Raw genomic sequence first — 27,023 nt, forward strand, 5'->3', positions numbered from 1 at the left:
AGTAAGTTTACCTGATTTTGTCAATGACAAATATTCAGTGATACAAGGTGCATGTCCGATATCGGGTATACTCAGTGATACAGGGTGCATGTCAAATAGTGGATATACTTAGTGATACAGGGCGAATATCGGATCTCGGGTATACTTAGTTATACAGGATGCATGTCCGATATCGGGTATACTCAGTACTACAGGGTGCATGTCCGATATCGGGTATACTCAGTGTTACAGGGCGCATGTCCGATATCGGGTATACTCAATGATACAGGATGCTTGTCCGATATCGGGTATACTCAGTGATACAGGGCCATGTTTGATATCGGGCATACTCAGTGATACGGGGCGCTTGTCCGATATCGGGTATACTCAATGATACAGGATGCATGTCCTATATCGGGTATACTCAATGATACAGGATGCATGTCCGATATCGGGTATACTCAATGATACAGGATGATTGTCCGATATCAGGTATACTCAATGATACAGGATGCATGTCCGATATCGGGTATACTCAATGATACAGGGCGCATGTCTGATATCGGGTATACTCAATGATACAGTGTGCTTGTCCGATATCGGGTATACTCAGTGATACAGGGTGCTTGCCAATATCGAGTATACTCAGTGATACAGGATGCTTGTCCGATATCGGGTATACTCAGTGATACAGGGCGCATGTCCGATATCGGGTATACTCAATGATACAGGATGCTTGTCCGATATCGGGTTTACTCAGTGATACAGGGTGCATGTTTGATATCGGGCATACTCAGTGATACGGGGCGCTTGTCCGATATCGGGTATACTTAGTGATACAGGGCGCATGTCCGATATCGGGTATACTCAATGATACAGGGCGCTTGTCCGATATCGGGTAAACTAAGTGATACTGGATGCATGTTTGATATAGGGTATACTCAGTGAAACAGGGCGCATGTCTGATATCGTGGGTTAATATGGAAACGGTTTTGCAGTCGCATGAAACGAATTGGTATGAACAAACATACTAACAACCTTTAACCATTAAATAATGGACTGAGAAAAATGACAAGTTGTGTTGCTCTTGATTTATAAGATTGGTTATTTGATTATTCAGCCCTTCAAAATTAATAAAAAAAATAACCTGGAGAATAGCTTACATCAATTTACTGTTTGGTTACTGAAGAATATTGATATATTCAGATTGTTTTTTAATTCATTTTAAACTGACTAGTAGATTTTATCATTTTTAAATAAAACAAACTCATGTTAATATGTAAAGAAATTGTAGCTTTTTCATCTTGTATTTTGTCAGCAATGTAACCTAATTTGTGCATTTATCCATTCTATACGAAGGTCCTTTTTGATTTTCGTAAAATGGATTCAGGCTTATAGCTATATATGACATTATAAAAGCAAAGTGATTATATAAGCAAATAACACTGAAAACAATCTAATTAACGTGGAGTTAGGCTTAAAGTAAATTTCATGTTTTACTGCTTTTAACTTCACATGTCAATTGTTGCAAATTAAGGATATTTTATTAAATAATTTGTCTATGGTTCCAATTTTTCCAAAATCAGAAAAATGATTATTTTTTTATTGTCCTTTTATTTATTCAAAACCATGGCTATCAATAATCTTTTTTTATGTTAAATGAAACACAAATTCATAAGTTGAACTTATTTTTTAACTAGTTTAATAAGTAACAAAATTCTGAGGCTGTTATGGATATTTACACGCTTCAAATACCTTATGAAATTAATTCCTTATCACCTAGGTCAGTTCCGGATAAAAAAGGGGTGTTCTCAGAGCAGTAAGGAAACTTTCTCAAAGGGTTACAAGTCTTTTAATTTGAAGTATATGATGTATTTAACAGTTGAGGCACACATTGTTCCAGTTTATCAATAATCCTATCCATTTTGGACATGCTCTATTCATATTTAATAGAACTATTATTTGACTAGGTTTTATTCTTAACATACATTCTAGCATTAATTAAAATAACAAACAAATATTGCAGTTAAGTTTACATGCATCGATTGAGATCACAATTATAGATAATTGGAATTACCAAGAAATCACATTCATAACATTACATACTTATTATATAAAACGTATCCAATTTTTACTGTTTCATTAAGAATCAAACAACATGATATTTCACCTTTTCACTGAACAAATGACACCTTCATAGCAGACGTTTCTTGCAATGATGAGTTTAACAGGGAGACAGACAATTCAAACGTACATAATGGACATGTGATGAAATATGAGCGTCAGATAACAGCACCTCCTCCTTTACCGTCAGCTGGGGGAAATATCAGTTGTAATGGCATAAATGCTACCCTCCTCATCTAGGGCACTTACGTAAAACCTTGCTAATGGTCTAGGTGCATGACCAATTGGAAGGCCTACAATATATGATAATTTAGCGTTGGTCTGTCACCATGTCATGAATACTTTAATTAAACGTCTCAAGGTCTGGCAACCATACATGACATGCCACTTTGTATAGTACAATGAAAGTGTGTTCCCGGTCAGCCCTATGATAGGTTGGAGGACCTGTAATTGGTGGCCTGATATGGTAGGCATGGTATCCCTTTATAACACAATTCTCCAACACAATTGCCTTTGACAAATTACCATCAATTTTGCCTGGAGGACACAAAACTGGTTCACTGGTTCTTACCTGAAACAGAAAGTATTGTATTGATCAATATTCAATTAAATATGATATTCACTTAATCTTATGTTTGAAATTCAAATTTGATGTCACAAAACAAGATTTGCCTTTTTATTTCAAAGTTTGACGATGTTAACAAACTTAACATGTATATTTATTTGCTTTAAACAATCGCTATAATCATGCTCTTCATATCAATTCATATCATAACATGTGGCAATTAACACAGGGGACTGATACAATTTTGGCTTACCTTGGGTCATAGAGGACATACAAGTATAAGTTAATATTTAGATGTATAGTTATGGTGTATTAAAACAATGCTTAATGGTAACACTTTGCTGTTAATTATTTACATAAACGCCATAATTTTCCCATACTTTTTCAAGAGGTATGTCTGATTGTCTTGGATACAAAATAGTTTTAATTTTCATATTTGATTTTTTTTCTATTGCCTTGATCCGAAACTAAACAAGATCTTGAATACCTTAAAAAACTAGCTCAGTAATTGTGTTAGTTTTACCTTTACAATGATATTCAATACTTCTTTAACTAAAAAAAATAAATAAGTCGGAATAATGAACACAATCAGTGGTATAATTCAAACTCCTAAATTCTACGATTCTATAATAACTTAAGTAAGAATTGATAGATAGTAATGGAAGTTGGTGTTGAGGTAGCTTATGTAAAGAGCTAGCTTGGGATTGCTTTTGAGGGGGATGGGTTCAAGGTCAAGGTTACTGTTATTTAAAATAGATAGTTGGTAATTAACACAGGGGACTGATACAATTTTGGCTTACCTTGGGTCATAGAAGACATACATGTATAAATGAACATTTTGATGTATAGTTATGGTGTATTAACATAGTACTTAATGGTAAAACTTCGCTGTTAATTATTTACAAAAACGCCATAATTTTCCCATACTTTTTTAAGAGGTATGCCTGATTATCTTGGAAACAAATTAAGTTGTTTTATCACAATTTTTTTCATATTTGATTTCTTTCAATTGCCTTGATCCGAAACTGACCATAAACTTGAATACCTTAAACAACTAGCTCAGTCAATGTGTAAGTGTTACCTTTACAATGATATTCAATACTTCTTTAACTAAATAAAAAAAAATAAGTTTGAATAATGAACACAATCAGTAGTATAATTCAAACTCCTAAATTCTACGATTCTACAATAACTTAAGTAAGAATTGATAGATAGTGATGAAAGTTGATGTTGATGTAGCTTATGTGAAGAGCTTGCTTGGGATTGCTTTTGAGGGGGTGGATTCAAGGTCAAGGTTACTGTTATTTAAAATAGATTGTTGGTTTCTGCCCAATAACTTAAGTTAGAATTGTTAGGTTGTAATAGAAAAAAAACGTTGTGTAGGTAGCTTAAGTGACGAGCTAGCTTGGACTTGCTTTTGAGGTGATTGGGGTCAAGGTCAAGGTCACTGTTACTTAAAATAGAATGATGGTTTCTGCAAAATTACTTTAGGCTGCTACTTAATCCTTTCTTATACAAGAAATTAATTGGATTGCCCATATTAAAAACTTGGTTTTATCACATTGCAGCTTTATAGTGAAAAGTGTAGTATTACACCATGGTTTCATTTACGTAAGTGTAATGGTAGTTGTTTGACGTTAATTCTCACATTTAAGTGCTAACATACATGTATTTTACATACATGATAGGCATAAGCCTAAATGCTGAGATCAATTAAAAACACGGCACAGCGATTAATATCATTTTGCGTTATAAAACATAACACTCGTTCTGCGTAAAAAGGATTCCTCACTGATAAGGCGCCATCTTTGATTTGGTCAAACGGTCCTAAATTAATCGCAGTTACGGTATGCCATTACCGTATTCGCACTGTAAAAAACACATGATTTATTTTATATTGTAATTGGCGCACTACAACGCGTATTTAGGCCAATTATAAACGCCCCTTATAGCTCTGCAAACTACATTTTGGACTTAGATTAATTTATGTGATCAGCATTTGGTGATAAAAAGACTTAAGTATATCGTTTGAGCAGATCATACAATGGTAACGATGATGAAAAAATATCCCTAATGAGCATTGATGTACAACTGTTTCACATAGTCAGTGACTCAGAATATTTAAATCCGTTAAACATTTTGATGACAAGTGTCAAGTCCCTTATTCACGATCAGTGGGATACAGCTAAACTTGCATTGGTACATAAACTGTTGGACCTTACAACAGAAGCATGACACACTAACAAGACCATAAATCTCTAACTGATAGTGCTACATATGTCCACAGGGACTACAATGATCAAACTCCTAGTTGGTTTGACCAAGATGGTGCACGATCTACGCCAAGACTCACTAACAAAGATTTAAGCCAAGACTTGCACTACTTAAAATAAAACATGGCATCATACAAGTATTGATGCAATGAGAAGCAATATACAGCAGCAGAATCCCTCTATGTGGTGTATTTTCCCCTCTGCAGTTTCTTCACGAAAATTATCATTGATCACTGGACTTCCTTATATTGTTATCAATGAGAATTTCTATTTATAACATTAATAAAATGTCTGTGTTTTTTTAGATCCGGTACATTTTGTTTTAAGTACTTGTAAAACTTCCATCACACTCATTAATATAGTTTTGCTTTATTTTTTATTCGTCAGCCATCCAACAATTTGAGAGAGGGGTCTGATGGTGAATCTGTATTCAAATCTATGAAAAAACTGGCCAATATGATATGTTTCTGTATGTATGTTCATGTTAAACAAATGACTTTGAAATGAATTGACATAACCAAATATGTTTGACATGTTTTGCTGATGTATATGGCAGGTCAACAATTCCTGATGGAAGTCTCGTTGAAGTGGAGTTTCGAGAAAAGATTCAGAGGAAAAGGTAGGGCATCAAATCACAGAATTGGTGTTTGAATTTTCGGGAATGGAAAATAAATATCCTTCTGGTCCTTGGAAGTGGTTTAGACAGAGTTAGACAGAGTTTCTGGTTGACATTTTAGTCAAAGAACAGGAATGTCTGTTTTTTTGGTCCTTGAAGGTGGTTTATACAGAATTTCTGGTTGACATTTTAGATATAGAACAGGAATGTCTGTCTTTCTACTCCTTGAAGGTGGTTAAAACAGAATTTCTGGATGACATTTTAGGCAACGAACAGAAATGTCTGTGTTTCTGGTCCTTGAAGGTGGTTTAGACAGAGTTTCTGGTTGACATTTTAGGCAAAGAACAGGAATGTCTGTGTTTCTGGTCCTTGATGGTGATTAAGACAGAGTTTCTGGTTGACATTTTAGGCATAGGACAGGATCCGAAATGTCTGTGTTTCTGGTCCTTGATGGTGGTTTAGACAGAGTTTCACGTTAACATTTTAGGATTATAACAGGAATATCTGTGTTTCTAGTCCTTGAAGGTGGTTTAGACAGAATTTCTAATTGTCATTTTAGTTAAATAACCGGAATGTCTGTGTTACTTGTCCTTAAAGGTGGTTTAGACAGAGTTTCTAGTTGACATGTTAGGCATAGAACAGAATTTATGTGTCTTTTTTAAGTCTGTTACAATGGTTTAGATATATTTTCTGGTTGACAGTTTAGGTATAGAACCGGACTTTAATGCCTTTCTAGTCCTTGATGGTCGTTAGGACAGAGTTTCTGATTGGCATATTTGGGGTTATTTCAATAGATGTTCTCGCCAAGTCCTTTCATTGTGGTAGTTGTGTCTTTGACAGAATAATTGTAGTTATATTAAAATTGCTCAGCTTCATAGATAGTTCTTCTTGAAATTCTTCAAAATGAAATGTCATCTTGGCATCAAGTCGTTTTCTTTATTTTCTGCATGATAGTGCATGTGACCTGTTTTTCATACTAAAACATTTCTACGTAAACCATTTTCCAAGGGTCATTTATATAAGATTACCCTATTGCTATCTTGGTTTGCCTTAAGTAGGGATATCATGATAATCAATTATTGTCAAAAAATCAATAGTTTCTTTGATCACTTTGTAAAAATATATTGCAAAATCTCAGAATCAATTATAACTGTGTTGTTGTTCTCTAAAATTAGAAAAATGGTGAAGAACAACATTATAACTTACTCTGGATTTCAGCTAAAAATTAAATGTATCATTGAACAATAACTTCTTTACGCAGTATTAAAGATATTGCATTCATGTTTATTCACAGTTGTAACACACTCGAAAACATCAAAAGGTTGTTATGGAATATTGATTACATTATTGAAATTGTATTGCTCCGTAAATGTTTTTTTTTCTTGTTCCCTGTTTCTCTTGTCGACATATTGGGTATATGGTTCTTTCTGGTTCCCTGTTTCTCTTGTCGACATAATGGGTGTATAGTTCTTCTTACTTTGCCGTTTTAATGATGTTAACATCTATTGCCCATTAATCTTACAAACACAATGTATTTCTTAATACACTTTTGTGCAAGGATTGTTCTAATTGGAAGTTGATTCATGGGGATTTGTTCGTATTTTGACTATGTTTATTGGTGTGAAACTCATTTTTTGAAAGGTTTCTTTGAAGTTTTCTGTATTTTCTATGATGTTTTTTTTCTTGATTCTTAATACTAAAAATATATTCATTTGCCCATTAAATAATTAGTTTTGAAGAGTATTCATTTGCTCAAAATCATGATGAAAATTTATTATTTTGCTATTATTTTGCTATTATCTTAATTCAAGTGTATTGAATAATGATTTTGTTACTCTTTGTAATTAAAAACTAACAAATGACTGTAAATGATTTGTTCCTGAAATGATTTACTTTATTAAAATTTATTGATGCAGTATTAATTTTAGGTTATATTACCACAGCAACATCAAATTACAATACATTTACAATTCAAAATTAAATGGTTCACCTTCGTGATTACAGGCCAATACTACTGAGTGAGTTTGATACGTACCTAACTAAGATGCACGAAGATTCCAACCTAAAGTTCTCCGAGGAATATAAAGTTTGTGCCAGTTTCGATGTGTTGTTAATTTTCTAACCATTAGTAGGATATAAATGAATGAATGAATGAAAAAAAAAATTGCTGCTAAGAATCTTGAAGGGATTTATTTGTTGTTTGTATATGTACTCTTTTTATCTTACTAATTAAATGATCTGCAGGCAATGCAGTCCATGTGTTATCTTTTGGTTAGTTTGCAAACTTAAATCATTTGATTGCTTTATATAAATAATTTGATATACCATAATTATATTATTATTAATCGCTCATCCTCTTATAATCGCCCATCCACCAGTTTTCGGCCTGAAAACGACTTTTTTTTTTGGCAAAATCGTGCAAAAACATTGCCTCCTTTAAACGCCCGTCCCCTATTTGTTTTAAATAAAAACATACCTTTCAAACAACAAATCTCCTGGTTTCCTCCTCTATATACGATCTAACTTTACTTCCAAAAATGATGATGATGACCGATTTTCATCTCGTATAAAAGCAATTGTTTATAATTAACACCCATCCCCTACTTTGAACTCGGGTACGATTCTTATATACGCTCTGGCGACTAATAGAATAATTACGGTATTGACTAGTCAATAAATGTTTTGGATAACTTGAACCAAATTAAAGAATAACTGTAACCAGTTTTATACAGTTGGCTGGCTGTCTGTTTTTTTCTCTAGTTTTGGTTTCTTTTAAAACAAAATGGCATGATTAGAGGTACTGTTATTAACCATCATGATATAGAAATTAAATAGTTATTTCTAATATAAATCCAATTACTTTTTTATACTTTAAACCTTTGTATCATATCTTTGCCAAAACAAGAATTTGATTATCATCATCATCCTGTTTCGGTTCAAAAATGATTCTAAGTGCTTTAAATTGTTATTGATTTTTTTTACAAGCCATGGAAAAATTACATGGCCAGTATTAACAAACCATTCTACTGTTATTCAGGAGTTGAATACCCTGAGCCCGAAACATTCGACAGTTGCCTCTGTACTGGAGGAGAACAGGGCCAAGAACAGAAACATAAACATCATTCCTTGTAAGTTATTGATTATGCACCAGACAATTGAAACCATGGCCCCGCGAGGTCCAGTGTTATAACATGGGATAGCGGGGGAAATGGGCCTTGTTTTTATCTTCCAGGTGGCCCCGCAGTGATGAATGAATGCGGTGGTTTTGTTTTCGAACCGAAAATAGCATGGAATGCACCTTACCTACATGTCCCAGGGGGGCGCGGGCATTTGACGGGGATTTTAGTTTGTTCCTGCAGGGTGTTTTTTCCTGGGATTGACTCACCAAAGTCAAAGTCCCCGCATTTCTCCCCCCCATCCCGGACCAGGGGGGGGGGGGCGTGGTTACAATTAACTGGTGCATTGATGAACATTAATCATCTCTCTACCCATAATACAATAAATTACATTAGTCAATAATTAAAACAACATGTCAAGAGGCACAAGGCAAGAGCCCAGATTAACTAGCGATACAAACGTTTAAACGCCACATTCACAAAGCAAACACCACCGACATACTACACATGTATCCAAATCTTTTTACTGATAAATGATGGGATTACCGCCTTGGAACAGTTAGTGTAACATGTGCTCACTGGAACACGAGTCCATTAGGAGCTGTATAAACTGTATAGTGTTTAAGCACAAACGTTACACCAATGGTTTGGTTTGGAAGTTTTATGTGCTACGACTTGAGGTTATAACATTTTCTTGAACATTTAGTTCAAACTTATATATCAAAGATATTGTATCTTCAATAATCCATATTTCCATGACCCTATTTCATCAAAACTTTGTCCCTAGCAGAGTGTTTCTATTGTATTGCTAGGCCGGTATTCATAAAAATCTTAAGTCATTTCCAAACTTAAGACATTTTTCTAAGTTCAGTATCTCACTCGAAATATGAAATAATAACTTGATAATACCTAAAGTAGTGTTAATGATTTTATGTAACACATACAAACTTTAATGTTAAAATCACTCATACTTTTCTTTAAAGTGACACTCTTACTAAAAAAATACATACACATTTATAACAAACATAAAGTTCAGTTATAAACCTTTACTACTTACTAAATAATTTATTATGGAAATTATTTATTACTGATAACAAGATGGTAACCGTGTATTTGATAGCTGTAATGCACAATTATTAAATAATTGGTGAGTGCTGAAAGATTTACGGTGATCTACTTTAGTCTCATAAGGTAGGAATACCATGTGTTTTCTGCACTGTTCTTTCAAATTAATTTCGGTATCCTTCATTAGAACCATTGTTTTCGACATGCATTCATTCTTTTGGATATATTAAAATAATTGTATTCACTGTGGTAAATCTTATTTGGGAGTAAGAGTGCATCTTTAAATATGACCTTGATTTTTTTATGAAATCCAATTAAGATATTTCTTTCAATGTTTTATAAACAACGGCCTGGCACTGTTAGAAATATATCCTAGGTATAAAACTGTTCGAATGATTTTTGTTCAGAAACACCCTCAAGATCTTGGATTGTGACTTTAAAGGAATACAAATTGAAAGTTCTATTCCGTAGATGACCATAGCCGTGTGAAGTTGACCACTAACGGAGAGGATGACAAAAATGACTACATCAACGGAAACTATCTACCGGTATGTGACAAAACAGGGGGCAGGTGCGTAGCTTAATGTACGCAAATACGCAGTTGGGTAATAAAATTTTGACAGGTCTAAGTTTTTGTCACATGAAAAAAAAAAAACCTGAAGGGGGTTAGGGGGTGAAGGGGCTTCTATGCTGCCTGTCAAAGAACTTGGTAATCGCGCCAGGATGGGGACAGGAAATTCCCTGATTCATGGATAACTAATAAACTAAAAATAGATAGAAACAACTGTTATTTTACATTTTCAATCAGTCAATGATGCAATACCCTGTCCGGACTTGGTTTTTTACTATACCTGGTTTATCAAATCATCGTTATGAAGGAACTTAGGTTTATTATCTAAGCCATATATTTCATACCTTACAAAAATAATCATTATCATTCGGAATTCAAGATTTCTGTTTGTTATTTTGCATATTAAAGCGTTATTTGAACCATTTGAACCACCCGCCACAGGCAGATGATGTGGAAACAAAATGTATTTTGATAATCTTCAAACAAAATGTCAGTACTTTCCAGTATTTGCGTATTTCAGGGTTACAACTCCCCCCGTGAATACATCGGCTGTCAAGGTCCACTACCCGCCACAATCGACGATCACTGGAGAATGATATGGGAACAGAATGTCACTATCATCGTCATTCTTACACTCTGCAAGGAGGGACAGAAGGTTGGGGCTGTTGTATCATTGTTCATGGCAATACAGTCGAACCCTTTTGACTCGAACTCCCAGGGACCTGCGAAAATACCTCGAGCCTACGGAAAATTCGAGCCAAGTGGGAATGCCTACCTTCAATGTAAAGAAATCGGTCCTTTGCACCAAGTTTAAGCCAACGAGGATTTCGAGCCAAGCGAGTTCGAGTCAACGGGGTTCAACTGAATTATACTGCCCCTTGCCTTAATAAACTTCCTTATTCCTTTAAGTTGTGATCCTTTCAATTGTGATAACATTTAACTGATGAATACGGTAGATAGTTATACAAATGAAAATATTTGCAAAATTAACCTGTCAAAACAATAATTATAGAATTATGCATTTGGACCCAAATAAAAATATATAAACAAATTTAACCTCTCTAAACTTTGTATGCACTAAAATTTTGGACCCAAATGAAAATATATAAGCATATTTAACCTGTCAAAACAATGTATGCACTAAATATTTGGACCCGAATGAAAATATATAACCAAATTTAACCTTTTAAGACATAATATGCACTATTAGTTTAAATCAAAATGAAAACAGATGCGTCAGATTATATGTCTCTTCCATGACTGAGAGTGTCAGATAGGTTCATCCCAACTCGAGCGCTGTTGTTTAGTGAAAACGAGGTTGACCGAACTTCCGCAAAACAACCTGTGCGAGGGTTGGGATGAACCTATCTTAAACGAGCGGCTATGGTAGATGCTTTATCTCCATCCTCATTTAATCAAAATAAAGTTAAACGAGTTTTTTTCGCTGGAACTCTTTGGTGCGTAGTGAAAATAGTTTGCGTATACCGGTAGATATGTGATTATTCATGGTTGTCATGGATATGCGCGCAGTGATTCAGATTATGTAAATAATCAAATCCTTCTTTTATTAGTTCTGAGGAGAGTGAAGCATTATTTCTTGAATGCCGCGTGAAAAAAATATGGTGTCATTTGAAGCGAGAAATAATTAATTTGGATTTTAAATATTGCCACAAGACAAGATTTCCATGACGCTACAGTCGACGGTCTTCAGAAAGGGCGGTAATTGTGTTAAGACAATAAAGAAGGATTCCATACAGGTACTTGTTTTATCCTTGCCTGTGGGCAAGATAAGAATTTCCAGGATCGCCTAATTTTTGGATCTACTTATCTAAGGTGGGAGAAAAAGCTTTTCCACCTACCACCAAAATAATTAGAAAGACAACTAAGTGAGATGACCTTGTATTCCAACATTGCTAACAGAGAAGAAATAATCATAATCAATTGTCATTGATATCCAAATGTATATATGAATTTTCAGATCAAGTGTGAGCAGTACTGGCCCGATGAGGTTGGGGACCCGAAACAATACGGAGAGGTTGTCGTGGAGATGACCTCATACTCCAATGTCAAGACTTACGACTTCAGAGTCTTCAAGATATGCAACGTAAGAGATTTGTTATTGAATGAAACTTAATTCATCACAAGCAGTGTGTAAAGATCGTCATGGAGATGATGATGTTCATGAGACACTTGTCATCACATACGGTATGGAGGGATTGTCATGGAGATGATGGTTGTCATGCTTCACTTGTTATCACATGCCGTATGGAGAGATTGTCATGTTGATGATTGACATGCTTCTATTGTTATCACATGCGGTATGGAGGGATTGTCATGGAGATGATGATAGTCACGCTTCACTTGTAATCACATGCAGTATGGAAAGATTGCTATGGAGATAATGATAGTCATGCTTCACTTGTAATCACATGCAGTATGGAGGGATTGTCATGGAGATGATAATAGTCACGGTTTACTTGTTATCACATGCAGAATGAAGGGATTGTCATGGAGATGATGATAGTCTTGCTTCACTTGTATTCACAAGGACTTTCGAGAGATTGTCATGGACATGATGATAGTCATGGTTTACTTGTTATCACATGCAGTATGCAAAGATTGCAATGGAGATGATGATAGTCATGCTTTACTTGTTGCCACATGCAGTATGGAGAGTTTGTCATAGAGATGATGATAGGCATGGTTAACTTGTCATCACATGCTGTATGGAGATATCATTGAGATGATGATAGGCATGCTTCACTTTTCATCACATGCAGAATGGAGAGATTGTTATGGATATGATGATAGTCATGCTTCACTTGTTATCACATGTAGAATGGAGAGATTGTCATAGAGATGATGATAGTCACTCTTCACTTGTTATCACATGTAGAATGGAGAGATTGTCATAGAGATGATGATAGTCACTCTTCACTTGTTATCACATGCAGCATGTAGAGATTGTCATGGAGATGATGATAGTCATGGTTCACTTGTTATCACATGCAGTATGGAAAGATTGCTATTGAGATGATGATAGTCATGCTTCACTTGTCACCACATGCAGAATGGAGAGATTGTCATGGAGATGATGATAGGCATGCTTCACTTGTTATCACATGCAGCATGGAGAGATTGTCATGGAGATGATGATAGGCATGTTTCCCTTGTTATCACATGAAGTATTGAGAGATTGTCATGGAGATGATGATAGTCATGCTTCACTTGTCATCACATGCAGTATGGAAAGATTGCCATGGAGATGTTGATTGTCATGGTTCACTTGGTATCACATGCAGAATGAGGGGATTGTCGTGGAGATGATGATTGTCATGGTTCACTTGGTATCACATGCAGAATGAGGGGATTGTCGTGGAGATGATGATAGGCATGGTTCACTTGGTATCATATACAGTATGGAAAAATTATTGAGATGTTGATAGTCATGCTTCACTTGTCATCACATGCAGAATGAGGGGATTGTCGTGGAGATGATGATAGGCATGGTCCACTTGGTATCACATGCAGTTTGGAGAGATTATGGAGATGGTGATAGTCATGGTTCACTTGTCATCACATGCAGTATTGAAAAATTATTGAGATGATGATTGTCATGGTTCACTTGTCATCACATACAGTATGTAGAGATTGTGATGGAGATGATGATTGTCATGGTTCACTTGTCATCACATGCAGTATGTAGAGATCTTCACGGAGATGATGATTGTCATGGTTCATTTATTATCACATGCAGTATAGATAGATTGTCTTGTAGATGATAATTGTCATGGTTCACTTGCCATTATATGCGATATTAAGATATCATGGTGATTATAATGTTATCACATGCAGTATGGAGATATCGCCTTTAAGATGATGATTGTCATGGTTCAGTTGTTATCACTTGCAGTAGGGAGATATTGTCATGAAGATGACTTTCATATGCCATCACATGCGTTATGGAGAGATCGTGAAGGAGATGACAATTGTCATGGCTCAGTTGTCATCACATGCGGTGTGGAGAAATCGTCATGGAATTGTTTAGGATGTATTGTATGTTTAACATCTGTCTCAGGAACAATTTGAAACAAAAATGAATCCTTCATTTACTGGTTCCCAGGGCAGCCAGACCCGTACGATAAAGCACTTCCACTTCCTAACGTGGCAGGACTTCCATGCAAACGTAAAGCACGACATCATCCTGAACTTCATCCGAGACGTACGCCACCAGATACAGCCACCTGACAAGACTGGGCCCATGATCGTGCACTGCAGGTTAGTATGTTAAGTGGGTGCACTCGTGCTATTGTTGTGTTATTATTGTTGGGTTATACCCCTTGTAAGACTATAACAACACAGCAAGAGACAAGCTTTGTCAATGGCACCGCACTGTTTCGTTTTGCTTTGTTAACAGTATTAAATTACATCTGGCTGATGATCAGCTTATTGTACCATAAGCTCATTGTTACCATCAGCAAACTGTAACCATCAGCTCAGCTTATTGTAACCTTCTGCTCAGCTCATTGTAACAATCAGCTTGGCTAATGTAACCATTAACTCGTTGTTACTACCAGCTCATTGTAACCATCAGCTCTGCTTATCGTAACCATCAGCTCAGCTCATTGTAACCATCAGCTCATTGTAACCATCCGCTCATTGTTACAATCAGCTCATTGTTACCATCCGCTCAGCTTATTGTAACCATCAGCTCATTGTTACCATCACCTCAGCTTATTGTAACCTTCTGCTCAGCTCATTGTAAGCATCAGCTTGGCTTATGTAACCATCAACGCATTGTTACTATCTTCATTGTAGCCATCAGCTTTGCTTATCGTAACCATCAGCTCAGCTCATTGTAACCATCAACTCATTGTAACCATCGGCTCAGCTCATTGTAACCATCAGTTCATTGTTACCATCAGTTCAGCTCATTGTAACAAACATCTTATTGTAACCATCCGCTCATCTCATTGTAACAAACATCTTATGGTAACCATCCGCTCATATCATTGTAACCATCAGCTCAGCTCATTGTTACCATCAGATCACTGTTACCATCAGCTCATTGTAACCATCAGCTCAGCTGATTGTTAAAAACAGCTCATTGTAACCATCAGCTTTGCTTATTGTAACCATCAGCTCTGCTCATTGTAACCATCAGATCGGCTCATTGTAACTATCAGTTCATATTTCTTAAAAATTAGTAAGTGTAAGATGATACAGAATATTATTTTGTTTTGCCAAACCTAAATTTGGTTTTTCAATACAAAACAACAGTTTTCTTCAATACATTCTTTTTGAGAGACCAAAACAAAACAAGTGTGCTGAGCTTGATCCTGTAATGATGGGCATACAATTGTTTGTGGTATTGCGGACAGTTTATTCAATTTATTTACTTTAACAAGAATGAGGTCATAGTAATTCAATATTTAATAGTAAACAACTATCAATTGAATTATTGTAACAAGGTATTCTTGTATGATTTTCAGTGCGGGCGTTGGTCGTACAGGGACTTACGTGGCCATCGACTACTTCATGCAGTTCATAGACGAACACGACTTTGACGTTGAGATAGACATCTTTGACTTTGTCCTCAAGATGAGGGACAACAGGGTCTTCATGGTTCAGACTGAGGTACTGGGGCGATATTCATAAAGCTTCTTAGTGAATATTTTCAACTGTGTGAAATTTCTCAAAAAACTAACTACAAATATTTTAAATACCATCCATATTTTATCAAATTAAGTTGTATGCCTTTATCATTTGGATCCTTTTTAGCTTGACTATTTGAAGAATAAGGGAAAGCTATACAACTCACCCAGAGGTCGGCGTCGGAGTCACACCTTGGTTAAGGTTTTGCATGTAAGCACCTTCAGGTCATTATCTCAGCAAATGCATCATGTATTGCATTGAAACTTTAGATATGTTTTCCCAACTATCCAACCCACTTAATTAATCAAGTTGGGTAACATTAATTTAAACATAATGCAAATAATTGGCCTTTATTATTTGACTAAGAAATTCTGGTTAAAGTTTTGCATGTAAACACACATAGGTTAAAATCTCAGCAACTACTTGATGTATTGCATTGAGACTTTAAACAATGGTACTCAACTATCCAACCTACTTGTATAACATTTTGCATATAATGCTAATTATGGCCCATCATTTATCGTCTTTAAAATTCTGGTTAAGGTTTTGCATGTAACCACATTTAAGTCAATATCACAGTCAATACAACATGTATTGCTTTGAAACTTAAGTCATTGTGTTTCCAACTATCCAACATACTTAATTAATCAAGTTAGATAACTCTACCATGCACATAAGGCAAATAATTGCCCTTTATTATTTAGTATAGAAGTTCTGATTAAGGTTTTGCATGTAAGCACACATAGGCTAATATCTCAGCAACTACTTGATTTATTTCTTATCTTAAAAGCGGCGGAATAGTCGAGCGCGCTGTCTCTGTGACAGCTCTTGTTTTGCATATTATGATATATAAGGGGTTGAAATTATTAGTTTTCATTAAACATAATAATAGAAAAGAAGCATTTTTTCACTAAGTGGAATGTTTTCATTAAGATGCTGTATGAATACGGTCACTGGAAATTGCCAGAGCTCATTGTTAGCTCGTTTTACAAGAAAATTTGTCATGTAATTGTGATAGCTTTAGTGTTGTCAGCAGCATTTTAATGCAAAATTTTACCGCTTAGCAATAATAAAAACAAATTGTCAGGTTAGCGCAGTGGTTAACGCAGTGGTTAGCGCACTCGACCCGGGTTCCATTACCGGCATGGGCGCATGTCAGTTTGGGTTTTGGTCAACATGCCGGATACTAGTATGTGGGTTTTCTCCGGGTACTATGTTTCCCCCCACAATACAAGACCACACTCTTGCCTACCAAAATAAGTTGTGTCTGTTTTATCAGGGTTTATGACCATTATAAGAACTACAGAGGGATAATATCGGTTTTTCAAAATACTGTCTCATTAGCAGGTTGATGGTGAAAACAGGGTAGTCGCATAAAGGGTTTTTACTGTGATATGAAGAATGTGCTAATGATCTGATTTGATGTTTACAGCAACAGTATGTGTTTATCCATGACTGTGTGAATGAGATGTTGGACAACAAGAGACTGGCTGTGAATAACCTTTACGAGAACACCGGTGGTAATCAAGGTAATGGTAGTTCTTAGTTTACACAACTGTAACTCCTGAGCTGGACTTTTTCCCAAAAACAAAAATTGGTGGTGTTGTGACAGCCATTGTGTCGTCATTGGCGTCATTGTGCTTTGTTTTTAGCCTTGGCAATAACTCAAACACTTTTCAGGATATTCAAGTAACATTTGGGACACAAGTATTTAGAAACAATACACATCAAAAGCAAAGCTCATGACTCTGGTCTTAATAATTGTTGAGTTGAATTATTGACCAAAAAATGGCGTTTGCTCTTAAAACTCTAAGACTTTCTTATTTTCACAAAAATGGGGTGGGGGTGAAGTGAATGTAAGGGACATTTGATAGTCGATGAATCACAACCGGTGGGATTAAAGCTACACCTGAGGTTATACCACCTGGGATATTGTAAGACTTAATCAGGATCCATATCCTGTGATGTGTGATGGTGCCTGGAAGGATAGTGAGCTTACATAATTTGATAAATATCCATGGCCGCATGCATCTTTCCATTACTGACTGCTGTTGCCTGCAGATACTTGATTATTTTAATCACGATATTTAAAGGGGTTATTCACAACTTATTTGTAAATTCGTGAGTACTTGTCACAATGAAAACTTGATTAAAAGAAGATATTGAAATATCGTTATTTGGTTATTTATTTAAAGCTTATATTTTATTATAGCATTGATTTCAAATACAAATATTTAGTTGTTATTCTTAGTTTATTCATATGTTTGCATATTGGACAGTTTCGAACAACAAACCGTTTAATAATAATAAAGATTTAATTGTATTTTATTATACATTCTTTACATTTTATTCAGACAAAGAACACATTGCAACAGCTGTATGATAATGTGCAGTACAATCCCTCCAGTCAGCGCACAGAACTGTAGCCTCGAGACAAAAGGGGGCGGAGTTAACTACGGGATCAAAGACAATCCATATAATTGATGTGTCGCTGAGCTGTCGGATTAATAATCAAAACAGTTAAACCAATGAAAACTTTGTGACATTAACCTGGACAACATGTACAATGCAAAAATAACATGTGGAATAGAATTCAATAGATTCTTTTCTTCAACCGTTCCTTTTATTAGCTATGGCGGAAGTATTACCTCGATTTTAGCGTCATGTGAATTGTTCTAGAAAACTTGTATTATATATCCACGGTGAATTATTATAACAAATTTAATTTGCTTTATTTTAAGATTACTTTTCTTTCTGAATTCCTGAAAACGTTCAATTTTACTTGCTTGTAAAGATATTGTTATGTATACAAGGATTTTGGGGAGAAAATGTGTTGCTTCATTTTGGGGGATTTTTTATCATCTAGATTTTGATTATAATCAAAGGTTTGATTCTTGAAGCTAAATTAGGAGGTCTGTAGCCCGCCTAAGAAACCATAATCAAATTGAGTTTGTTTCACCATTTTTGAAACGGGGCCGGGGTCTTTTTGATTGGGAAAATTATTTACTATAACATTCCTATTTTGCCTTATAAAAACAAGAATGATTTTAAAAATAACGAAGGAAAAGATAAAAGAATATGATAAAGTTTGTTTCTTGAAGAATATACCAGTTTTTCCATACATAAATGTTTTGCAGGTAAAGTATATTATTAGTTTTTATTTATTATTTTTAAAACATGAAATTGCCAATTTATTTTAATTTTTGGGAAAAAGTGTTGGTTTTATCATTTGGCATGTGATGAATTTCGGCCCCAAATAGGTCCGGAAAAACAAGCAGAATCAGATTAATTTAGAGCAGAAAAGTAAGGAAATCTAAAGAAAACACAATAACAACTGTACTTCTGGCTTATATTTTGACATCTTATTACTGAGCATACAAATTTTCTCCACATCTCTGGTTATCTTGGGCGGGCTGTACATATATGAGGTTTTTTACTGAGTAACAAGAGACCATGATTACTAACAGTCTGAAGTCTGGGTTCAGACTCAAGTGGCAAAACTGCAAATCCTCATTTTATTGAGACTTACCTTCTAGTTGAGTTTTAATGATGAAATTTGATGAAATTTATAATTACTGTTTATAATTGCTCAACCACTTCCCTTTATATTTTTGCAAAAGAAATGAAAAAAGGGATTTTTTTAACATACTCTAGTAAAAGTGCTTTTCTGAGATAATTCAAGATTCAATCTTGAGACTGTTTGTGCATCATGGCCCCAGAGGTTGTTTTGATTCCTTTCTATCGCAAATATTAGGATTACCACATGTGTTTTTTTTTTCATTTTTCATGTAGCATTTCATGTAACAGTAATGCCTGCTATCAGGAAATGGAAGATAAAATGGCTAGAATGCCTAATATTATAAAGGTATCAGCCTTTTCTTTCCTTTTTTCATTCAGTTTAGCCAAATACCCCCAAAAGGGAATAGGAACATGAACAATTGACAAGTGTATTTTTGTGCAATTCAGGAAAAAAGGGTGGGGGATGGGGGATACATCAGATAAAAACTCTCAATATTTTGTATATATCTTTAAAACATAGGGGGGACTGAAACAAATTATTCCAAGTCTATTAATATTATCAATAGTTTGCAGGGAATAATGAAGTCACATTCTTGGGAGAATATTGCACTGCCTACTTTCTATCATAACATTTGGTAATGTTTTGGAAGTTTAGCAATAAAACTGTCAGGGGCCTGCCTTAACCATTTTAAACTGTACACCCCTACACTTGAGCAATGTGTTAGCATATTCAGGTATTTCATTTTCTCAAAGTAATCTTAAGATTTTAAACATCATCTTCCTACAAATATAAACCACCCTAATCCTTTGATTGTTATTTCTGGTTTCGAGCTTTAAGTACTTGCCGCTTCGGGTCCACCAGTATTGTAAAGTACGCCCGGCGTACTGGAGTTTGGAAACTGGTATATACTAAAATGATTATGATTATTTTAACAACTGAATAAAAATAAGTCTGATTAGCTGCTATTCTGTCTAAGATTAAGAATTTATATTTTTAAATGTTTAAATTTCACGGACAACCAAACAAAAATGTTTATATTGTGCGCAACACAATCGAAATTATTCAGATTTTCCACTTTGGGTTATTATAATCATATAAAAAAAATCTTGAATGTCATTTATTAATTTGCACATTAAATATTACTTTGGTAAAGAACGAAACATACTGGTATATCAGACCCCATTTTCTTTAATATTTCATATTAGTTAAAACTGCTTTTATATCAGCTTGGCTGGAAAATGGCTGTCTGCCTTTGGGCAATGTTTTACATGATTTGATATCTAAATATCATCTAATCTTTATACTTGTTTGTGATGTCACGCAATTAACTGTCAGAATTTACTGTGTAACGAGTCTTCATGCAAATCTTATAGTGCTTGGATTAAAACGATTATTGCGCTTTTCATGTTACTAGTTAATTGATTTGCTTGAGTTTTGAATGTAAGTGGTTAGGGTGGGATTTTTTTACAGACAAAAGCCATTCAGATTCATGTTCTTAAATCATAGCCCTAATTGTTTGATAATCCTAAGTCTCTTAAAAAATAAAAAAGGTCTTACAAAATTTCGAGTTTCCTTTCACGACCTATAAATCGAAGTTGGAAGACATCATAACATCCCAAGAACAGATAGAATATGTACCTTTGGTAATATGAATGTCATCGAAAATAAATATCATTTCCTTTTAGTCTGTCCAAAATATCATAATCTACGAAAACAATTCTTTAAACCATACTTTTGTCATTGGCCAACAAAACAAAGTTTATTAACCTTTGTACTCAGACAGCGGAAAAACTATGCACAATGTTAGTAAATATTTATATCATGCATCTTTGTTACGATCGAGAACCTAATTGAGTAAAGAATTTGATAATATGATATATAGTATACTTCTCTATTGACTATGTCTTTGCTCTTCACGATGATTTGTTACGTATGATTTATTTCATATGTTTTGCATTTTGGCGATGAATGTTATATCATTTAATGCTGAATAAATGTTATGTTATGTTAATGCAAAACCAAGCCAAGTTCATATTTTTTGAGATATTTTTTCCACTTAGAGAGATTTGAGACATTTAAAGGAAATTGTTTCAAATGTGATCATCATCATCTATGATTTGTTGTATTTAACTTAGTTCAAGAAATTAATTTGGCTTAATGAAATAAGTTTGTTCTTAAAAGATTTTATACTTAACATTTATCAAGAAATTGGGGATTAAGATCGATCAAACATATGTATGCACATCATAAGTTTTCATATGATTATATTCGGATATTTCATAAAGATTTATGTGCCATGGCAATTATATTAGTATAAAATACTCATTCTGATTTCATTGTATGTCTCGCTGTTATATCATCAAATATTTATTAATACTCTTCAACATACAAAATAATTAAAATATTAAATTGGAAATTATTTTTATATCAATATATTTCTACATGTATATTCTTAATTATTTGTTATGTCAAAAGGGTACCATGTTTATGCATGTCATTAAATTCCTTTTTTGTTCCTTTTTCGCAAGGATTTTGAATATTTATTTACACATTTTTTTAGTTATTGTATAAAAAACAATCATTTCTACTATTCAAATTGTATCATATCCAAAGATTTATATTAAAGACCACATCCAAAGCTAATTTGCCATATCTGTTGTATGTAATTTTTCACAACCAAGACTTTTACAGTTGGGAATTTGCCTCTGAACACAAACTGTAGATATCTACTGATGAAGGCGTTACGCCGAAACGTTTAAGATAAAAAACTGTACGTGTTTGTGTGGTGTATTTTATTCATACAAGTTGTACATGATTTTAATTAAAATTGATACGAACGTTGTTACCTCACTGTAGAAATTAGATACTAAAATGTATAAGGTAAGATTCCAAAGATACGATTCATCTTATGATCGAAAGAACGTTTTAAATAATCATAAAATGAAGAAATCAGTTAGATATTATGTGATTGACTCAAATAAACTATACAGCTCTTAATTTAAAGAAGATCTTATAACTTGTCAGAAATATTAATTTGATAAGGGCGTTATCATATCATAATACTTTGATAAAATGGCCCCTTACGATGTAAATGTGTCTAAAAAAGCAATGGTTGAAAAAAGTATTCTGAGTAAAACATAATTAATTTTATTGATTTTTTGGCAAAAGTCAAAGTTAAGTATTGTACTAAATCAATGTTCAGCATAATAAATGGTATGGTAATAGGGTAATCTCTAGCTGGCAAGATTCGCACTTTTATTATACCGGTACCCGTATTTTCAAACTGAGTGCTTAATTAATAAATGTGCTATGCAAGGCACCTTTTCCAAATTGCGATGTTATAAATGTTATAGAGAAAAAAAACGTATATTATTATTGTACACAAACAATTATATTTTTATATATATTCTACTGATACATTGTGAAGCCAGAGTATTTTTTAAAATAATTGTGGATATATTTGTCATCTGCTGATGACCTTTCGTGGAGATGTGAGGATTTTGTTGGCTGGTGTCATGATACACGCATGAAGTAACGTAGAGTGCTCATTCAATAACCTACAATAATTTTTCATCGTTAATATTTCATTATTAATTAACATGATTTTTTTTCCTTTCAAAATACTGAATTTTAATATCTTGACAAGCTCTGTTTTGAAAAAGCAGATGTTTTTTGGAGACTATGCAATTTTCATAAAATGCCTTATCAGATTTTAGCATCAGTTATTAGGGTTTTAGCTAAAGGGTTTATAATGGAAGATCGTTTTGCACCCTGCCCTCTTTTGGTAAGAACCAATCTGTCATCATGGATAACATTATAGGGATCCTTCTGACTCTATTGAAGTTAATGCTTAAGACAATCAAATATTGTTGTTTTTAAACTTATACTATGATCATGATAGCTACAGACAAAATTTGGCAATGACAGTTAAACATATAAACATACTATTACTAAAACATAATTCTTAACACTTTCTGTCATATTCATTATGTTCAAGTTCTTCTTAGTCGTTTTTTTCCTTAAGCATCCTGTTTTCTTAACTTCCTTGCCTTTTTAAAAACCTGGCTATAAGCCTATGTTACAGAGCTGCTGAAGCAGACGTACATCTTAATTGGTCTATCAGCTAGTCTGTTTTCGAGGAAGAAAAATCGAGACATTTGTTTTTTTACCAAAAGTCTGAAACCACTTCATGTATTCCAATGAAACTTGGTATACATCTTCACTAGGATATTCCCATGAAACTTGGAATACATGTTCACTTAAAATATTCACATGAAACTTGTTATAAATGTTCACTAGGATATTCCGATGAAACTTGGTATACATGTTCACTTAGGATATTCACATGAAACTTGGTACTCATGTTTACTTATGATATTGACATGAAACTCTTGGTATACATGTTTACTTAAGATATTCACATGGAACTTGGTATACATGTTAACTAGGATATTCAAATGAAACTTGGTATACATGTTCACTTCAGATATTCACATGAAACTTGGTATACATGATTGTTTTAGATATTTACATGAAACTTGGTATACATTCTCACTTCAGATATTCACATGAAACTTTGTATACATGTTTGTTTTAGATATTCACATGAAAATTGGTATACATATTCGCTTCAGATATTCACACCAAACTTGGTATTCAATTTTACTTAAGATATTCACATGAAACTTGGTATACATGTCTTGGTATGCAATTAAAGAATGGCAGTTCACTAGTTCTTTCAAAGAAAGTTTTCAGTCTTGCTAAAATAATCAGAGTCGGCCCATTAATTTACTGATAAATGCCTAAATCTGCTTGGCGGGTTATTTTTGTAACATGTAGTAACAGACTCATCCTGTTGATTAAAGTAAGTCTTTGACTTATTGAAATACTTAGGGAAGATGGCAAACACGCAAATAAAATCCTTGCGTTTCCTTGTTCAAAATGATTTATCTTTAAAATAGTTAACATTATCAATAGTATTTGTGTTTGGATAAAAATCGTATATTACCCATTAAGCTATGTCTGTGTTTTATGTTTCAAACATTTGCTCCAAAGTCTATTTTGGGCTGAAGTGCTTGTGATTGTACGTCTTTTGTACTATTATGTTATTATTATTTTGGGTAGTATCTATTTGTTTAGAGATGAGGAGCACGTTTTGACCAGTTGATTAACAAAAAAATTGACACGGTCAACCATGTTTGCCAATTAATCAGAACAAAAGTTGTTTAAGAGTGTTGCATGCAAATAGGCTCAGGTTAATGTTTTGTTTACGAGCTGACATTTGATATCGATTCTTAGTTTCTCGCTTGTTTATCCTGCTCATATATTTATGGGTATATATCTGACATATTAATATATAATACTCAACTAATAAAAATACAAAAAAGCAGAGCAATAAGAGTTATGTTTTCTTTCAATATATTTAGCCAAACATAAATTATTTATGTGATAACCTTATTAAAAAACGACTGTATAGTCGATACCGGGCAAGTATTTATTAACACACAATACTAATAATAAACATCACTCTCTCAATAATTTCATGACCACTTCGTGTGGCAATATGTGTCCATGCATTTCAACATAGCATCAGGAAAATAAAAAAATCACTTTGCACAAAGCGACTGCTGTAAAAGTTCATGAAACCACCTCATTCACTCTGTACAACATTGTCATCCTCTCCAAATTTTCAGAACGACACAAAATCGTTTATTTGAAAAATATAAAACTTTATGAATATGTTCAAAATTCAATAATATCTAAACATTAGATGATTCATATACACCCATACAAAATCTTAAATGGTGGGTGGGTGTTAAAAACTACCAGTTTTCTCTTGTCTACTTCCCGGTATAACTTCGAATGACGAATGTATGTGTATAAACGGCTTTTATACCAACCGTTTACTTATGTATGCCCACTGACCATTACCATATATGGCAATAGTCGGAACGACCTTGACCATGACCACCATATATGGTAATACTCGTAAATACGCTTCATACCGTACCAAAATAAATATAGATTTATCACTCAAGATGTGAGATAAGATTCCCACATTGAATTGGTAATCTGGAGTATGAAATTATGGAATGCAATGCTAGTTGGTAGTCTTAGTCCTAAAATATTGCTCAGTATGTGACCTTGGGTATAGGTGGTTGCACAAAACAAGGTAAGACTTGACGCACGTGTTGCCCAGTATGTGACATTGGGCATAGTGTGTGTAACAGCAAAACAGGGCAGGATGACCTATGGTGCTGCCCTGTATGTAACATTTGATGAAAGATGCACATCACAAAACATGGGAACACTTGCACAGTAAATTATCTTGCGTGTCGTGTGTGCAGCACAAAACATTGTGGCACATGACGCAAGTGTTGCCCAGTATGTGACCATGAGTGTAATGTTTGCAGCACCAATTATTGTGCACTTGACCAGAATCATTGCCCAGTAACTGACCGTGGGTGTTATGAGTGCAGCACGTAATATTATAGCACTTGTCCAGAGGTTTTGCCCACTACGTAAACTTCGGTTTAATGTGTGGAACTCTAAAACATGGTTGCATGAAGCTTTGTCCAGTATTTGCACTTGGGTGTGATGTGTGCTTCACCAAAAAATGGTTACTTGACCTAAATAATTACCCAGTGTGTAAACTTGGGTGTATTGTGTGCCACACCAAACATAGTAACATGTGTTAATCTTTGCCAAGTATGTGACCGTTAGTGCAATGTGTGCTAGATCAAAAGATGGCGGCAAAACTAAAGCATTTTCCAGTAAGTGACCTTTAATGTTATGTGTGCTACACCTCAAAAATGGTAGCGCTTGACTGAAGGGTTGCCTAGTATGCGACCTTGGGTGTAAGGTTACTGCACCAAAACATGGTTGTACTTGACCCAAGGGTTGCCTAGTATGTGACCTTGGGTGTTAGGTTACTACATCAAAACATGGCAGCGCTTGACCCAAGGGTTGCCAAGTATGTGACATTGGGCGTAAGGTTACTACACTTAACCATGGTAACACTTGACCCAAGGGTTGCCTAGTATTTGACCTTGAGTGTAAGGTAACTACACCAAAACATAGAAGCACTTGACCCAAGGGTTGCCCAGTATGTGACATTGGGTGTTAGGTAACTTCACCAAATCATGGTAGTATTTGACCCAATGGTTTCCCAGTCCGTGACCTCGGGTATAAGCTTACTACACCAAAACATGGTAGCACTTGACCCAATGTTGGCCTAGTATGTGACCTTGGGTGTGAGGTTACTACACTAAAACATGGTAACACTTGATCCAAGGGTTGACCAGTATGTGACCTTCGCTGTAAGGTTACTGCACCAAAACATGGTTGTACTTGACCCAAGGGTTGCGTTGTATGTGACCTCGGGGGTAAAGTTACTACACCAAAACATGGTGGTACTTGACCCAAGGGTTGCCTAGTATGTAACCTTGAGTGTAATGTGTGCAACACCTTACATGTTAGCACTTGACCAAAAGCCTTGCCCAGACCTGGTATGTGTGCAACATCAAACATGGATAACTT

At 34.6% G+C, this 27,023-nt stretch overlaps 1 protein-coding gene across 1 annotated transcript in view; it reads left to right on the forward strand.

Moving 5' to 3' along the window:
• LOC128223754 (receptor-type tyrosine-protein phosphatase eta-like) overlaps positions 1–24,868 on the forward strand; it is a 72,312-nt gene extending 47,444 nt beyond the window's left edge. The window contains exons 27-36 of the mRNA XM_052933113.1: positions 5,498–5,560; positions 7,562–7,643; positions 8,595–8,685; positions 10,210–10,286; positions 10,830–10,964; positions 12,288–12,413; positions 14,433–14,587; positions 15,802–15,946; positions 17,397–17,493; positions 18,319–24,868. Of these exons, the coding sequence (XP_052789073.1) occupies positions 5,498–5,560; positions 7,562–7,643; positions 8,595–8,685; positions 10,210–10,286; positions 10,830–10,964; positions 12,288–12,413; positions 14,433–14,587; positions 15,802–15,946; positions 17,397–17,493; positions 18,319–18,347 (1,000 nt within the window). The 3' untranslated portion in view covers positions 18,348–24,868. The remainder of the gene's footprint in view (positions 1–5,497; positions 5,561–7,561; positions 7,644–8,594; positions 8,686–10,209; positions 10,287–10,829; positions 10,965–12,287; positions 12,414–14,432; positions 14,588–15,801; positions 15,947–17,396; positions 17,494–18,318) is intronic.
• The last annotated feature ends 2,155 nt before the right edge of the window (positions 24,869–27,023 follow it).

The sequence above is a fragment of the Mya arenaria genome, chromosome 17 (genome assembly GCF_026914265.1).
Source record: "Mya arenaria isolate MELC-2E11 chromosome 17, ASM2691426v1".
NCBI lineage: Eukaryota > Metazoa > Mollusca > Bivalvia > Myida > Myidae > Mya > Mya arenaria.